The 18962-nt window shown below is 42.3% G+C and overlaps 1 protein-coding gene across 1 annotated transcript in view; it reads left to right on the top strand.

Annotated features, from left to right (window-relative positions):
* The window catches only part of ADAM19 (ADAM metallopeptidase domain 19), a 123657-nt gene extending 105065 nt beyond the window's left edge, over nt 1–18592 (top strand). Inside the window, exons 15-22 of the mRNA XM_073621174.1 lie at nt 883–991; nt 1074–1275; nt 3478–3555; nt 13493–13601; nt 13947–14097; nt 14622–14682; nt 16782–16961; nt 17887–18592. Of these exons, the coding sequence (XP_073477275.1) occupies nt 883–991; nt 1074–1275; nt 3478–3555; nt 13493–13601; nt 13947–14097; nt 14622–14682; nt 16782–16961; nt 17887–17955 (959 nt within the window). The 3' untranslated portion in view covers nt 17956–18592. The remainder of the gene's footprint in view (nt 1–882; nt 992–1073; nt 1276–3477; nt 3556–13492; nt 13602–13946; nt 14098–14621; nt 14683–16781; nt 16962–17886) is intronic.
* The last annotated feature ends 370 nt before the right edge of the window (nt 18593–18962 follow it).

The raw sequence follows: 18962 nt of genomic DNA, 5'->3' as shown, positions 1-18962 counted from the left end.
CTGATTTACATGGGACAAAGTTGTCGGGGAGAGTTTACAACCACTTTAAATTGCTGTGGCTATGTATCATTTGAGTAGAGTTCCTCTCAGTCCCTGCCCTAGTAACACAACAGGAAGTCCTCAACTAAAAACAACATAAAAAAACATGAAAAAAAAAATCAGCCCTGATTTACTAGTAAAGTTCCTGATTGTGTCCCCATAGGAGAAATTCTCCTCGTGCCTGACCTAGGGTCACAACAGGAAGGAAAAGAAACAGTGATACAAAAAAGACGCCACTGCCCCCTTCTTTAGCTGGCCATTGCAGTAAGCAGCATTGGAAGGCTACATAAGGTATAAACAGGGCCAAGGACAAATCCAAGGAAAAAACAAGCTTACTTACCGACCAGCTTGTAGACAACCGAGTAAGCCTGTCTAACAGTATGCGTTAAAAGCAGGCCTTTAGTCTGCATGCATTTGCAAATGCATGCGTAAGCCACAGAGCCTCGCCATGGAACCCTGGTATCTGTGGTACCTAACACTAATTTATAAGTGTCCCCACAGTGGAGGCACATGCATGCTGATGGATAGGTTAGGGCATGTGGACTGAAGGGGAGCCCACCCCTTCTTAAAGGTACAGGAGCACACTGAGCATCCAGCATGTAGCTCAATGGCTGCGAAGGTGTCAGTGCATTGCCTGACCAATATACATGACAGTGATACAAAAAAGACGCCACTGCCCCCATCTATAGCTGGCTATTGCAGTAAGCAGCATTGGAAGGTTACATAAGGTATAAACAGGGCCAAGGATAAACAGGAAGGAAAAGAAACAGACAAGTAGTGATGTGTACAGAATATACAAAAACAGAACTAATTCATGACAAATGCTATGTGTATGCTCAACAGGCGCAAGCATTGCCCCAGATGTGTGTTTTGAAAAGATTAATGCAGCTGGTGACCAGTATGGCAACTGTGGACGAGACCTAAATGGTGAATATCGAAAGTGTGAATTTGGGTGAGTTAGGTATTTTTCTTTGTACTGTTTATCGGTTAATCTAATGGGTTTTTTTAGTACATCTATTATAACCTCCTTGTAGGCATTTCAAGTGTGGGAAGATCCAGTGCCTAAGCTTTTCCTCCAGACCCATAGAAAACAACGCTGTGGCCATAGACACCACCATCACGGTACAGGGGAGACGTGTGCTCTGCAGGGGGACCCATGTTTACAGAATCACTGAGGAAGAAGATATGATGGATCCCGGCCTGGTCCTTTCTGGAACTAAATGTGGAGAGAACCAGGTCAGGCCTACACTTCAAAAGCTTTCTTCATGCAAATATTTGAAAAACAGTATATCTCATATTGGATTGTCCATTGCAGCCAATCAGATTATTCCTGTAATTCTCTTGGAGTGCACATTTCCAGGAAGCCTCTGTCTCAAAGCCCTGCACTTACCCCCCATATGTCAACCCAATGCAGGTGCCTTTCTGTTATGCATATAATAGAATTATGCTACAGCATATCTTTTTTGGCAATTGGCTAGTATTACACACAATCCTCTTATTTAATTGACATATCAGGGCAACATTAAAGCAAAGTATGTTTAGAAAATCTCTTCAGTAAATGCACATATTCCCATAGTTTGTCTCTTTAAAAATTCTGCAATAAAATACCTGTTATTCTCCTGATAAAGATTAAGCATCTAAAGGGTTTCTCCCTGTTTTGTAATCCACCTGCTATTTTTCTTAACCTCACACCCAATTCCCAAGGAGATGCAAGAAATCTATATCAATTCACTTAGTGTCCATTCACACTTGTACGACTTGTCATCCGACTTTGGACATCAAAGTTGAATGACAAGTTGTACCCCATGTTTTCAAATGGTAACCATTCATATATGTGCAACTTAAAGTTGTAGTGACTTCAAAATACTTCATGCACTACTTTGGTCTGACTTTCATGCAACTTGGGGGCCATAGACTTCAATGTTACCCTCAAAATTTGCATGAAAGTCATACCTGAATGTTTTACATGCAACAGTTGTCCATTATCCTTGGTCAAAGTCGCATCCAAGTCATACTCATCCAAAGTTGTGTCAAAGTTGCACCAAGGTTGCATTCCAATGTCAAGCTACAAGTGTGAATGGAGCCTTACTGGACACTGCCAGGCTTTTATCCCCTAGTATTCGGAAAAGTCCCAACCCACCAACGGTAAGCAATGGTTTGCCCAAGTGAATGACATCCAAGTGATGGAAGACTTTACTTTAGGGCCCTCAGAGACAGGATGTCTGATGAAAACAAAAATGGTTCTATTGGGAAAAAAAATAATGCTCCCCCCAGTACAAGCAAATGTTATAGAGCTTAGTCTACCTTATTTCAAGCCAAGCCTACTGCCATCTTATGTTGGTCCCCATTTGAGGAGTTACCAATACCAACAATCTTTTCTATGCTTGTACACATGAAGAATCTTAGATAGTGATATGGAAGGGGGGACCCCCCTCCTTTTTTCCCCTTTACCCCGTGATACTAAATTGGCCAAGCACCTCAAATTCCCTGGCCCCTCCTCCAGGTGGGAACCCGCAAGTTTTCTCCTTTCTCTCTACTCTTTGTTCCTTATGGTCTGTCCTGGGAATTCATCCCGGATACTGTCCAATTCCTACAAACATTTTATGAAGGAAAAATAAAAACGGTCTGAACTGAACATGGCAGTCCATCCTTCGGTTGCTCAAGTATTCCTTACCATGTTGTTATGATTTATTTCTTTAGTTGATACTATCCAAGCGCTGACTCTGTATCTTATGTACCGATGTATGAAACCTTGTTACTTTGATCCATATCAATATTCTTTGTAACTGATGTTCATGCTGTTGTTTTTGAGACAGTGTTGTCCTCATTTACCTAAATAAAAATACATACCTGTTAATCTTCCAGAAATCCAGTAAACTCCTAACTTGCTCAAAATAGCTGACAACACTATGCTGCTGCACTGCAATCCAACACAGACAGTGTTTTAAACTCTGGGCAGTTACTCTTCTGGACTACAGAACACCTCCCCATTTGGTTAGATTAGGGCAGGGGAGGTGTTCTGTAGTTCTAGCATACTTCCTGTCCTAGGGTGACAATGCTGCTCCCTCCTGAAGTACAATGAGTGATCGTTGTCACCCTAGGAAAGGAATTGTGTTACTGGTAGGATCACCAAGTGAAAATAAAGAGAACCCCCCCCCCCGAAAAAAAATATTGCACCCACCACTAACGACTGGTAGGCTGCAATATATTACATTTTTGTTTATGTGTTTAGATACAATCAACATTGTACAAGTTCAGTTAGGTATAGTAAACAATAGCAACCAATCATATTTTAGTAGGCTTAAAAAATCACAGATGAAAGATGCTATCTGTTAGTAAATTTTACACATTGCTGTTTGCCTTATGGAACACAAGCCAGAGTGTTTAGCCATTTATGTTCTGTACCTGAATGCATTCGTATTTACTTGCTTTCTCCAGATTTGCTTTGAGGGACAGTGTCGAAATACTTCCTTCCTTCAAGTGGATGAGTGTACGAAGAAGTGCAATGGAAAAGGGGTGAGAGTCTAGCCTGAACTCACTTGGAATCCAAAAATGTAACAGTATAACAGGGTGTTCCAGGCAGAAAGTGACATTTTAAACAGTGAACATCCCCCTCATACTGCAAAGGAGTAAATGTTTGTACAGTTTAGCGTTGCAGCGGTAAGTTGTAATACCTTATTTCTGGCTCCAGCTAGCTTCCTCTATCCATGCAACCAGTCCATCACTGCTGCTTTTCTAATGTGCTCTCAGCCACATACAATGCAGGTGATGATGCAGAGGGACCACCAACAGCCTGGAGCTTTGGGTAGAAGAGAAGAGCTTTGGATCCTGCCAGACTGGGGGATAAGGTAAGTATTACACCTCATCCCTGCAGTAAATGAGCAATTAACCCTTGCAAGGGGATTATGGGTGGGGTACTACAAGGGTAGATTTTGTTTAATTCCTGGGGTTTAACTTCTTTATTTTTTAATTCACTTGCAGCTCCATAAACTCGAGAAATCTAGTTTAACCACTTGGCCACCGCGCTATAGCGATATACATCTACAGCGCGGCTCTCCAATTCTGGGAGGGCGTCCGTGGGGCGCGCAATTCAGTAGTGTCTGTGATCGCTGTGTCCCTTGGACACAGCGGATCACAGATCGGGGTAACGGGCCTCAATCACACCGGCCCTTTATCATGTGATCTAATCATAGCTGGTCACATGTAAACAGTCCTGCCTGTAATCCGTATCGCATCACCCTCCTGTTTACCATTATCATTGAAAATGAAAGTCCCACATTTTGGGTTGTTCCCAGAAAAGTAATAGAGGGGAGGTCTTCCAATAGGAACACAAGTTTTGGTGACATGGGGGTCCCCAAGAAATTCCCTTAATATACAGGGATTTCTCTAACTTCCTGATTGTCTATGGGACAGGAAGTGAAGGGAAATCTCTGAAATGGGACACAGGTGGTGAAAAAAATCTGACAAAGGTTTTAACCCTCCCTTGCTGTATCCAAAATGAAATTGGACTAGGGGAATGGTAACAGGTGTAGAAGAGGAACTAGGTTTCAGGATATTATCAACTTATCAAGCAATCTGCAGGTAGCCTTGATCTGTAGAAGTCTGTATTTTAAATTAGTGTACATATCGCATCTCACGAAGCTCACCGAACACTTTCTAGCAATTAGCTTCTCTACAGCATAAAGCATTTTCATACAGCATTGGGCACTTTCACCCCCTTGCTACCCAGACCAATTTCCAGCTTTTAGCGCTGTCACACTTTGAATGACAATTGCGAGGCGCTAAGAGCCTGAGCCACTCCTGCCCCCTCCACAGCCCAGCGCTCCAGTGAGCGCGGGGGGGGGGGGGGGGCAGAGCAGAGACTCCAACTTAGTCAGCGGCTCTCTGCTCAGGGAGCTGTGACAACCAAGTAATCGGCAGTGTTAGAACGCTTGGTTCTCAGTCTTAGTGGCGCCAGGGGACAGATGCAGTATCAGCCCGATGCTGCATCCACCTAGGTAAGTATAATTATTAACCACTTCCATACCGGGCCTATTCTAGGGCTCCTCTCCTACGTGTAAAAATCATAATTTTTTTGCTAGAAAATTACTCAGAGCCCCAAACATTATATAGGTTTTTTTTAGCAGAGTGGGCAGGCATGTCCAAAGTCCGGCCCGTGGGCCAATCGTGGCCCGCATTCCGGTTGCGAGCGGCCCGCCTGGTAATTTGGACATGTATATCTTTTGTGGCTTCCAAGGAATCCTCGAACGCCGGGGGGCTACAAAAGATATACATGCTGGTTGCCTTGGAGGGGACAGGGAGGAGGCGGGATGAGTGCCGTACATACAGGTGAATTTGCTGTTTGCATGGTGGCCTCTGTAATAGAAAGTCCTGTCTCCTGTCATTTGATGACTGTTCTGTCCATCATAGGAAGCGGGACTTTGTATTAAAGAGGCCACCGAGAAAACAGATTCTCCTGTATGTAATCTGTTGGCGCCTCGTCCCGCTCCCTCCCTGTCCCATCCGAGGCTACAGAGGGGCATCAATCAGGCTGCACTGATGGCAATGGAGAGGCTACATTCATGGTAATGGGTGTGCTGCATTCCTGGCAATGGTAAGGTATGGCAATGGTGAGTCTGCATTCATGGCAACCGTGGGTCTGCATTCATGGCAATGGTGGATCTGCATTCATGGGCACTGACACTTATTTTGCTTCACAGTTCTTTATTTAAAATGTAAGTTTTTTCCTGAAACTTCCCTCTTAAAGTGAAGGTGCGTGTTATATGCCGATAAATACGGTATAGCCAAATAACACGCCCGAGCTCATCTCTTTACTCACACACAGCCACGAAGGCAAGAGAATTCTTGTTGGGTAGTGTATTAGTGCTCGGACGAACACACTTCTGCCCCTTACACACGATCGGACATTACGACAACAAAATCCATGGATTTTTTCCGACGGATGTTGGCTCAAACTTGTCTTGCATACACACCTTCACACAAATCTTGTCGGAAATTCTGAACGTCAAGAACGCAGTGACGTACAAGACGTATGACGAGCCGAGAAAAAGGAAGTTCAATAGCCAGTGCGGCTCTTCTGCTTGATTCCGAGCATGCGTGGAACTTTGTGCGTCGGAATTTTGTACACACAATCGGAATTTACGACAACGGATTTTGTTGTCAGAAAATTTGAGATCCGGATCTCAGATTTTGTGTGACGGAAATTCCAATAGAAAATGTCAGATGGAGCCTACACACGGTCGGAATTTCCAACAACAAGCTCCCATCTAACATTTTCGGTCAAAATATCCGACCGTGTGTACAGGGCATTAGACCGAATTGTAATGGTTCAAAGAATGTCAGGCAAAATGGTCGGCCCTCACGCACGTTCACTTTATCAAATCTGGCCATCTTTCAAAAAAGTTTGGACACTTCTGCTTTAGGGAATAAAATGACGGTTGTGGCAACTTTTTACATCATACGGTATTTGCGCAGCAATTTTTCAAACGTGTTTTTTTGGAGAAGAAAAATAGTTTCCTGAAACAGCCCAATTTTTTTGTATATTGTGAAAGATGAACTTACGCCGAGTAAATAGATACCTAACATGTCACGCTTTAAAATTGCGCACACTTGTGGAATGGCGCCAAACTTTGGTATTTAAAAATCTCCATAGGCAACGCTTTAAACTTTTTTACAGGTTACCAGTTTACAGTTACAGAGGAGGTCTTGGGCTAGAATTGTTGCTCTTGCAATACTTTACATATGTGATTTGAACGTCGTTTACATTTGTGAGCGCGACTTGCGTATGCATTCACGAGCACGCAGTGATGGGGGCGGGGGGACACTTTCAATTTTTTTTTATTGTTTATTTTTATATTTTACACTTTCTCTTTAAAAAAATGGTATCACTTTCATTCCTATTACAAGGAATGTAAACATCCCTTGTAATAGGAATAGTGCGTGACGGGTCCTCTTTATGGCTGAAAAGACAGAGATCAAAAAATAAACGGTCTCGGCCTTTCCAGCCGCGTCCCCGGCAATGTTTACTTCCACTGGCCAAGGCGTGACGTCATAGCATCATGTCGGGGCCTCCGAAAGTCATAGAGATGACTGGGGACCATCTGGTCCCCAGTCATCTATGCTCAACTTCCGGCGGTGGCCGATTCATTTTCTGGCTCACCAATTGCACAGGCGAGCCGATAGAGGCACAGAGGGTGGCGTAAGGGTTCCCCTCAGTGCTGCCTGGAGGAACAATCAAGCGGCAGAACTGCAGCTATGGTTGTTCTTACGGTGCAGAGAATCTCCCGCCAAAAAAGTTGATATCTGAATCTTTCAGATATCCTCAAAGTCCAGGACGTCCTATTTGGTGGAAAGTGGTTAAATAAAAAGAAAATCCATACTTCTCTTTTAAATCACTCCAGAAACATATTATTGCCTGTGTAGCTTAGCCCCATGTTTTGCCCCAGCTTCCATTTGCCTGGCTGCAGATTCCAGCATGATGGATTCTAAGCCTTTCTATAGCCATGTTTGGACCTCTTTCAGGTAGAATTTCCTGGAGGAGTACTGCTTGGGAATTAGAAGAAGGGGTTAGGTCATGATAGCTGGTCTTGAGAATGTAACTGTTAGTGGAATTTAAAAAAATAAAAAAAAGTATCACAGACAGTAGACAGTAATCAACAGTATTTCCAGAGGAACTTTGGGTAACTATGTGGCAAATGAGGTTTAATGTTGATAAATGTAAAGTTATGCACTTGGGGCTAAGACTATGCATGCATCATACATACTAGGGGGAGTACAACTGGGGGAGTCAGTGGTGGAGAAGGATCCGTGTGTTCTGATAAGACAAGTAAAAGAAGGCGCAATACAAAATACCTTATATAACATTGCCTATGTACACAGGGGCAGGATCCATACAAACATATATATGGCATATATATGAGTGGAGCAAAGAGTCATTCAAGGCAGCCGCCAGAAAGAACCAAAAGCCAGGTCCAATGTACTAGAGAAAAACAAGGAAGAGGGGCGCCACTGAGTATGTATCAAATTAAATTTATTATTAAAAACAATAACCACTCACATGTAGGACTGAAGTGTAGATTTCAGGTACATCTCATACACGAGAAGGAGCGGAGGACTACAGGTGGCAACGAGTCCAGATGCACTGACATCACCTCTCATGAACTGAAGATGAGCTGCAATAAGCCGATGTTGTAGTCCAAAAGCACACCAAGTACAGGAGAGCAGAGGAGCCGTCTAGGGTGGTGTGGGTTCCAGAGGAAGGAAGGTGAGGGCATCCAAGCTGGTTCTCACATGTGTAGCGGTGTATCCCAGGGTCTCGTCCGGCGTCCGTGATGGAAGTAAAGCACGGCCGTGTGATCGGAGCCAGAACGAGGCTTGGATCGCAAAACACAGTGGCGCCGAGCATCATAGCTCATCATGACATCATAGCTCAGCGCCACTGCGTTTTGCGATCCAAGCCTCGTGCTGCGATCCAAGCCTTCTGGTGTATGAGGTGTGTTCTGATAGATCATAAGCTTAATAATAGCATGCAAGGCCAAGCTGCGGTTTCCAAAGTCCTTTCTTGTATTAAGAGAGGTATGGACTCCAGAGAGAGAGAGAGAGAGAATTCTGCCCTTATACAAATAATTAGTAAGACCTCATCTGGAATATGCAGTTCAGTTTTGGGCACCAGTTCACAAAAAGGATATTGGGAAACTGGAGAAAGTGCAGAGAAGGGCAGCCAAACTGATAGGAGGCATGGAGGAACTCAGCTACAAGGAAAGATTAGAGGAACTGAATGTATTCTTTCTTGAGAAGAGGAGATTAAACGGGGATATGATCAACATGTACAAATACACAAGGGGACCATATACACCCTGTTCCAAATTATTATGCCAATGATATTTTTCTCATTTACCTAAATAATTGATGTAAACAACAGTCAGCATAATCCTCATGTTATCAACTATTAAGAGTACAATTCAAATTTTATTGAACAAACCTCCTAATGATAACAGTTTTTTTTTTTTTTTTTAAATAAAAAACTTACAACGCACTGTTCCAAATTATTACGCACAGTAAGTTTAAAAACACTTTATAGGTTGTAAAGAACTTAAAATTGTAATTTTTTGAGCTATTTCAATCAAACTTTGAACAACATTTTAACTTTTTAAACATTTTAACAGGTCACCCCTTATTTGATAGCAGCTTCACAAGTCTTGCATCCATTGAACTTGTGAGTTTTTGAACAGTTTCTGCTTGAATTTGTTTGTAATATGTTAAAATAGCCTCCCAGAGCTGCTGTTTGGATGTAAACTGCCTCCCACCCTCAAAGATCTTTTGCTTGAGGATGCTCCAAAGGTTCTCAATAGAACTGAGACCAGGGGAGGATGGAGGCCACACCATGACTTTCTCTCCTTTTATCCCCATAGCAACCATTGATTCAGAGGTATTCTTTGCAGCATGAGATGGTGCATTGTCATGCATGAAGATGATATTATTACGGAAAGCATAGTTCTTCCTTCTGTACGAGGGAAGGAAGTGTGGTCAGTCAGGAACTCCACATACTTTGCAGAGGTCATCTTTACACCTTCGGGGACCCTAAAGGGGCCGACCAGCTCTCTTCCCATGATTCTGGCCCAAAACATGACTCCACCACCACCTTGCTGATGTTGCAGCCTTGCTGGAACAGGGTGGCCATCCACCAACCATCCAATACTCCATCCATCTGTACCATCCAGGGTTGTACGGAACTCATCATTGAACAGGACTGTTTGAAAATTGCTATTTGTGTATTTGTCTGCCCAGTGCAGCGGTTTCTGCTTGTGAGCATTGGTTAGTGGTGGCTGAATGGAAGATTTATGCACAGTTGCAAGATTCTGGAGGACTCTACACCTTGATGTCCGTGGGACTCCAGAGGCACCAGCAGCTTCAAATATCTGTTTACTACTATGTAATGGTGTTTTAGGAGCTGCTCTCTTGATCCGATGCATGGATCTGGCAGAAATCTTCCTCAATGTGCCTTTATCTGCACGAAACACATCTGTGCTCTGAATCAGCCACAAATCTCTTAATAGTGCGAAGATCACGCTTACATTTTCGTGAAATATCGAATGTTTTCATACGTCGTCCAAGGCATTGAACGATTTCACTCTTTTCGGCAGCAGAGAGATCCTTTTTCTTCCCCATATTACTTGAAAATGGTACTCTGCTTAATAATGTGGAACACCCTCCTTTAGTAGTTTTACCTTTTAATTGGGCTCACCTGGCAATCTAATTATCACAGATATCCGAGATTGTTTTCAGTGATCAAAAGAGCCCTGAGGGTCGGTTCACACTGGGGCGACTTGGGATCCGACTTGTACGCCCTCAAGTCGCCCCAAGTCGCCCCAAGTCGCTTTGCATTTAGGTTAACATGGTAGGCAATGGGAGCGTCTTAATTGACACTACTGAAGTCGCTCCGACTTCAGAAAAGACTCCTGTACTACTTCTATCCGACTTGTAGGCGACTTGTACCCATTCAACTCAATGTAAGTCGCCTGCAAGTCGGATCTCTCTGTAAAGTCAAGCGACTTTGCAGAGAAAACCCCTCCCTCCCCCCCTCCCTCCCAGAGAGGTGATTGGCCACAGGCGAAGTCGCCTGTCATGGAGGCGACTTCAAGTCGCCTCGTAATTTGCCGAAGTCGCGCTGAAGTCGCGCTGAAGTCGCGCTAAAGTCGCGCTGAAGCCGCGTTGAAGTCGCGGTACAAAGTCGCGCTAAAGTCGTGTTGCCCATGTGTGAACCGACCCTGAGACACAATGCCATCCATGAGTTAAACTGAAAAACAAAATATTTAATCTTTGTGACACTGAAATAGAATTTGCATAATAATTTGGAACAGGGTGTAGTGTACATGGTATTGAGTCATTCACTTTAAGGTCATCACAGAGGACAAGGGGAGACTCTTTACATCTAGAAGAAAAGAGATTTCATCTCCAAATATGGAATTTTAAGTTAGAGCTGTGAAAATGTGGAATAGACTCCCACAAGAGGTGGTTCTGGCCAGCTCACAAGATTGCTCACAAGATTGCTTTAACCACTTCAGCCCTTGAAGATTTGGCTGCTCAATGACCAGGCTATTTTTTGCGACACGGCACTGCGTCGCTTTAACTGAAAATTGCGTGGTCGTGCGACGCTGTACCCAAACAAAATTGACGTCCTTTTTTTCCGCACACATAGAGCTTTCTTTTGGTGGTATTTGATCGCCTATGCGTTTTTTATTTTTTGCGCTATACACAAAAGAGGGACAATTTTGAAAAAACACTATCTTTTTTACTTTTTGCTATAAGAAATATCCCACATTTTTTATTAAAAAAAAAACATTTTTTTTGCCTCAGTTTAGGCTGATATGTATTCTTCTACATATTTTTGGTAAAAAAATCGCAATAAGCGTATATTGATTGGTTTGTGCAAGAGTTATAGCGTCTACAAAATAGGGGATAGATTTATGGCATTTTTATTATTTTATTTTTTTTACTAGTAATGGCGGCGATTTGTGATTTTTATTGGGACTGCGATATTGCGGCGTACACATCGGACACTTTTGACACATTTTTGGGACTATTGACAATAGGCTATAAAAATGCACTGATTACTGTATAAATGTCACTGGCAGTGAAGGGATTAACACTAGGGGGCGATCAAGGGGTTAACTGTGTTCCCTAGGTGTGTTCTAATTGAAGGGGGGATGGGACTGTCTAGGAGGAGAGAGAGATTGGTGTTTATAGTATGAACACACAATCTGTCTCTACTCCCCTGAGAGAACTGGGATCTGTGTGTTTACACACACAGATCCCAGTTCTCGCTCTGTCACGGGCAAACGCGGGAGACCGGCGGTCATTGCGCCCGCCAGGCACTCGCATCAGGTCTGTGCACACGCTGAGGGCACGCGCGCCCCTAGTGGCCAAAAGTGAAATCGACGCAAGGTAACTTTGTTTCGCCCAGCCGTGCCGTTCTCCCGCAGTAAAACTGCGACAGCTGGTCACAAGCGGTTAAGAAAAGCCTGGATTTTTTCCTAAATGTTCATAATATAACTTGATACTAACATTTATAGGTAAAGTTGATCCAGGGAATATCCGATTGTCTCTTGGGGGATCAGGAAGGAATTTTTTCCCCTGCTGTAGCAAATTGGGTCATGCTTTGCTGGGGGTTTTTGCCTTTCTCCGGATCAACTGTGGGTATGGGATTGTGTATATGGGATTGTATGATTTTTTAAAAAATATATTGTATTGGTTGAACTAGATGGTCTTTTTTCAACCGGACTAACTATGTACCTTTGAAGTTTATTAGGAGAATGACATAAATGTTTAAAACCTCTTTTGCTGCCACCCTGTGGACAAATATAAATATTATGTCTGATTTTTGCTGTACTATTTTTTATTATTATTATTATAATATAGGATATATATAGTGCCAACAGTGCTAAAAGTGCAGCGCTTTACAATATTTTTACCTGTCAGGACAGAAACACGAGGGCTGCCACTGATTCCTTTTTTATTTTTTTGAAGGTAGAAGGTCTGTGATTGTCATCTTAATCCTTCCTTCACTCCTTAAGCAAGCATTAACCCAGCAGTGAAAACACACAAAGCTAAACACCAGGTGCATAAAAAAAACAACTGAAGCACACGAAAAAGTGCACAGGGCGTACACGTGGTCTTCCACCATATGTGTGCAGGGGGTGTGCCGGGTTTGCCTGGGCACACCCTAATCACCTTGTGCGGTGCAGATTCCCCCTGTTGATATTTCACCAAAGCCCCCCAATGGGGCTCCTAAAAAGTTGTAAAAAAAATAAAATAGAAATAAAAAACTACTTACACTGTCCACTGCCCTACTGACACCAACCTTGGCCCTACAGAAAAGTCCACTGCCTACTAACACCGTCCATGTTTTAATAGATTTGGGGTGCACACCCTAATGCAATAGGCTGGGCACACCTATGTCTTCCACCAAAGAGAAGAGACCCTGGTCCTGATCCACCTGGGTGCAAGGCTCCTGAGAGGGACTGAGTGGTCCAATCAGCTGAGACCAGACGGACCCATTTCTTCGGGAGGCCTGTTTTAGCAAGGCCTACCCAAGTACTAGGTGGGACTCCCCTGAAGGGAGACCCCATGGGAGAGGGAGATCAAGCGCAAAAGGCCACGTGCCCTCACCTCCAAGACTTTCAGGGCAAGCCCGAGGACCTACACCCTACTAGTCAGGTGTCCTTATACGTGTCATTAGTTGCATGGTTGTATTGGGTCATTGACAACTAAAGGTGATGGCCCTTGGAGCTTGTCCCTTTTAAAAAGCAAGTCAGGGACGGCAGATCATATATTCCTTTTTTTTTTTTTTTTTTTTACCGTCCCTTTAGAATCAAATAATTGTACCCTCTAGGGAAAAGTCCCGTTCAAATACGTTTCATTTTCTCTAAACTATAATTACTTCTCTATTTAATAGGTTTGCAATAATAACCAGAACTGTCACTGTGCTCCTGGGTGGAAGCCTCCGTATTGTAACCAGACAGGAAATGGTGGCAGCGTAGACAGTGGACCGGTACCTACTGAGGGTGAGTGTTCTGTTTTCCATATGGATGGCAGATGGTACTGTTCCCAGAATTGAAAGTCACTCCTACAGTTAGGCAAAGTAGAACTTGTCTCAGGTGGCACTCTCTAATGCTTGAGAAAAGATTTTCACTTTTGCCCCTGGCTGTTGGCTATTCAGTGGACTTTGAAGAATCCATATTAGTGCACTGTTTCACCAGGTTCTAACTTTTAAAATTCTAGATACATTGGTAGGAGGCTGGATTTAGTGTGGATGGAATCAAGTGTCTTTGGTGGCACCAAAGAGCAGAACATTCCAACAAGACTTTTGCACACTAATCCACATTTATTACATCTCTTCTTCTTTCTAGGTTCAAAGTCTGTGGTGCTTTGGGTATTTCTCTCCATTTTATTGCTAGCTGGAATAGCCGTCATTGCATCCGTATACCTATATAGACGCAGGTGTCTGAGTAGATTCCACAAACCAGAAACTAGTCCTGCAGCTGGCTACATGCACACAAGGTAAATGAACCTTTATTCTGTATTGTTTGCTGGTGCCTACATACTGCTTGCTTATACTCCTGACACAGTGACTGGATATACAATATGCAGTGAGCAACACATTAGGTAAGACTATTTAAAACTCAACTCTGGGTATAAAAAGACATTATTCAGCTGTGTATTCATTAGAAATTTAATCATTAAATGTATGTTTTGAATTTAGCTAGTATAAGTATCTGAAGCTTTTTTTTAATATTTATTTCTGTATTTCTTGGAGGGAGTGGCAGACACTGAGACACTCAGGTTCAGCAGGTGAGACACTCAGGTTCAGCAGCATTGCTCAGCTTTTTAAGCGTAACCCTTGGTGGCAGAAGGAGAGAGCAATGTGCTGACCACATTGGTTTGGTGTTGCTTCATCATTGTCCAATCCACTGGATGGGGTTGTGGAAACAATCACTTGGTAGCAGTACCTGACAGGCTTGGGTTTTGGTCACTGATGGCAAACACGGGAGGCATAAACTCACTCTATTTTCTTTTTTGGACAGTGACAGCAGTGATAAATGCAAAATCGATGCTACCTCTAGACACAGACAACAGACATCCATGGTAAGGTTCCAGATCATTTTGCGTTGCTTTCATAAATTTGGTGCGGTAGGAGGAAGGTTAGTCAGGTAGAAGTATCCACAAGATACCTTGGTAAACATCGCCAATAACACTTCCACCAGGTAGCCCAAAACAATGAAAATAGTACCACTCAAATACCCCCAAACCTGTATTAGTCAGATCAGCATGTAAATAAACTGGTGCACACAGACACAGATTCCTTGTTGCATAAATGTGAATGAAATGGGTAAAAGATGTCAACTCCTGTTCTCCACCTGTAGAGCACTCCTCAGACTTGTTTCACCCTTTTCAGGACTTAATCGTAGTGGCAGAGGCCTAGAGGAGTGATGATAAATCTACCTAACAGAGCCCCACATAACAGTAAACACCTGACAGGGGTTCCAACCCTTCCTCACGCTATCCAAAACTAAGAAAAAAAAGTTTGAGGTTTGCCTAAATTTTAGGTTGTCTTGAGGAGACCCTTATATGTTTCAATCTGATTGTTTGATAATATGGTTGTTTCATGTGCCTATCAAATTACAAAATAACATGTATGGACATTCTTGATGTTTCAGTTTATTTTTTTGCACATATAAGTGGAAGTAAAACAATAATAGAAAACACGCGCTGGCAGGTATATAAACAGAAAAAAGCTGCTGGCAAAAAATAGTCAGACAAATTATTCAACAGTGGTAATTGTGTAAATTGCCGTGCTAAAATGTGATAATATGCAGGGTGACTCAATTAAAGTGAAACATAACATATAAAATATTTAAAAAAATGCATGTGCATATGTAAATGAAAAAAAAAGTCCAGATTAGGTCTTCCAAAACACTGCAGTGACACTTTGCAGAAAAGGGGGTGTTCAATCCACTTTATCACCATGTGAGCCTTCACCAATCACAAGCAATGGACTGTTATCAGAACATGAGGACTTCACTACAGAGGCAAATCAGCATATATATGACAATCCCATCAAGCAGAAATCTGGTTCATATTGTTTGACTGGAGTTCAGCAGCATATCTCACGAATCCAATCAATGGCAACCATACATGCACGAAATTCCACATAGAATCAAAATGGGGGCATAAACGTTTAGGCCCCCAATGATGTCACATTTGACGAAATGTGGTTAACGCACGTGACATCCCCACACCTACTTGGACCGGTAATTTTTGTGAAGCATTGTTTGGAACCTCTATCATGCATCTTGGGATTGTATACATACAAAGTGTGTATTGTTTTTATCCATGTGAGTAGTATTCATACTTTGAAGTGCAATAAAACCTTTTAGACAGTTTTACACTATGTGGATTCTCCCATTTTGATTTTATGTAGAATTTTGCTTGATAAGATTGTCATATATGGAGTCCTCATGATCTGCTAAGATTCCATTGATTGTGGTAGGTGAAGGCTCGCGTGGTGATTGTCAAGGTGGATTGAACACCCCCTTTCTGCATTGCAGTGTTTTGGAAGCCCTAATGTGGACTCTTTTTCACTTCCATATGCACATGCGTTTTATTTTTTATTTTTTTATATTATATGTTATATTGCACTTTAATCGAGTCACCCTGCATAGTATCATATTTTAGCGTGGCAGTTTAAACAATTACCACTATATAAGTGGAAGTAATCTGACAAGTTTTCATGGGTATATAGCATTTTTATGAGAAAGAGAAAGCACATTTTTCCAATTATTTCATTGATCAGTTTTCTTCTTAATAATGAAGGTCTTTGATCAATTATAGAGTATACAGTAATACGACTAAAATTGATCACCTAGTCACTTTTAAATTGGATGAAGTAAACAGCAAATTTATGTGGCATTAATGACCTAAAATAATCCAAACTATTATTAAAATTTCAGATCAAATCTAAAAAAAAAGATTAGTATGATTGATTAGACTGCTGAAGCTCTAATTAACTTGAAAACTTTTTGTGGCACCATTAATTGCATAAAAGAACCTTCAATGAACAAAGACATTTGTTGTTTAATAGGGCCGTTCAAAGAGATTAGTTCATTCTTTTGTACAGTTTAAAGGATGCTAGTGAATGTTACTGATAACAAAGAACTGATCTGATTTTTATGGTCTCTCTACAGGGCTCAAAAAGCCCAGTCAGTTTACAGTCCAACCACAGGACAGCAGATCAAAGGCCTTCATCCAGTCATCATCCTCAAAGCCGACAGCTGGAAGGTGAAGTAACAAAAACTGCATCTCCAGTAAGAATGGCTCCACCGTGCAGGCCAGCACCACCTCCTCCACCTCAACAACCTCCGAAGGTAAAGCTGATCTATAGGACAGCTGATCAACTTGGGTACATTCAGCCTGCCCATACATGGTTCGAATCTTGGCCAGTCCCTGCTGAACCAGCCGAGATTCGAACCGTCTATGGCCAGCTTTATGTACCATGAGCTGTAGATATAATCGTTATTAGCAGGGGTTCCAGGAGACCAGAGAGTTATTTTAAGGGTTCCTCCGTGTTCCACCCCTTGTAACATGTTCCAGAATCTGCAGCCTCTCCCCTCCCTGTGACAGCGGGCAGGGGATCCTCTCCCTGCACCCGCTGATAACATTTTGAGAACAGCGCAGAGCCCCACACAGCTGAGTCATTTACTTAGTTTCCTGGTAATGAATGCCTACAGGTACCATCAGCCATGGCAGCTGATAGCTTGTAGTTTTCAATGAACTGCAGTGGCGCTGGTGAGTGCTCTTCTAGTCCATTGATCTTCCTGCTATCAAGTAACTGCTTGCTCATATGAGGTACGAGAAGCCAGCTATGCTGAGAGTATGCAGGAGGCTGAGATTGCACCCACGATCTGCTGAATGTGGATGCAATGCCCTGCAGGCAGCTTAGAAAAAATAATAAATACATATTTTTTTTACCTGCAAAAAAAGTGTTTTTTTTTTTTTACTTTAAAAAAGGTTGAGAAAGGCTATTGTAGTCATAAGGAGTACATTGGCACCCTCAAATACAAGGAAAACACAGATATTTCTCAGGAGGAATTCCAGACAAAGGATAAATTTTTCAGGTTGCTCAAGCACAATTTACATTTCTAGCTGTTCTTTAAAACATAGCAAATTAAAAAAAAATTGAGTTTAGGTCCACTTTAAACTTTTCATAATAGGTTGTTTACATGCAAACAATTTTGTTATGTAATTTTTTTTTTTTAAAGTATTAAAGTTATTAATCTTTTTATATTGCAGGTTTTGCAACCCCCCAAAAGAGTGCCACCTCCCCTTCCTCCAAGTAGGACACGGCAAACTGCCAAGTGACACCTTAGGACTGACACCACAGAGGCAAATGAGTGTGTGATTCCATATCGGGAATTAAGCAGGACAACTCACGTGTCTTGAATGGAAAGTCTGGAACAGATGTGTAACACCAGACATCAGTAAATAATGAAGAATTTCCAGCCAAGATTTCGACCATCACCTACACATACTAAAGGCAGCTACGCTGTATCTCTTGTGTCAGTGATGTTAATATTGCACTAAATGGCTGTCCCAGTTGTGCTTAGGTAATGTGCACTGAACAAACTATAAACTAGTTAGTGCTGTGAAAATGGCAGGTCAGGAGATCAAGATGGATTGTTTAGGTAAATGTCAATTCTGTTTACAGTCGTTTCAGGTAGGGCAGGAAACGATAATATTCATAATACGGCATAATACAGGCAACCTAGCAGAGCCATAAGCTGTCAGCAGTTAAAGGGTCAGTCCAGTTAAAACACATATTTCAGGTTTGAGTGGATGCTGGAAAATGAAATCACTTAACAGTTCCTTACATCTCTGGGATTAAAACTGAATTTAGGGCAGCTATAAAACAAAGCATTGAATTCTGTTATGTATTTATTCAAAAATGATTATATGTATTTTTAAACAACCATTATAAATAACCCAATTTTACGTCAAACTCCTGTTGTCCCCTGTACCGCAGCACTCATACTGGGAGAGGGAGGGGCATACTACATTCACATGACCTCATCAGTTTGTTGCTGCTCCTTCACTGTCTAGGCACAGGCTGGAAGTAGGGTGGTGACCTAGCTGTGTTGCTTAAATTCAGTAGAGAAAAGTCGGGTCTGTGCTATGTGATAAAGCTGTGTATATCTCAGGAATGGATGCACAGAAATATACAAGTCCTTTGGCAGGTAGTACAGTTCTCTTATATCTACTTCAGCTGTAAATGTAGCTGTTTGCCTGGGGTTTAGCTTTAGGATCTCTGTGCTTCAATTTCCAGGGCTGCACATCTTCGGTAACCATCTTAGAGTCCCTATTAGATAATA

The sequence above is a fragment of the Aquarana catesbeiana genome, linkage group LG03 (genome assembly GCF_042186555.1).
Source record: "Aquarana catesbeiana isolate 2022-GZ linkage group LG03, ASM4218655v1, whole genome shotgun sequence".
NCBI lineage: Eukaryota > Metazoa > Chordata > Amphibia > Anura > Ranidae > Aquarana > Aquarana catesbeiana.
The sequence above is the reverse complement of the archived record's forward strand: the minus strand, read 5'-3'. Positions and strand labels throughout refer to the sequence as shown.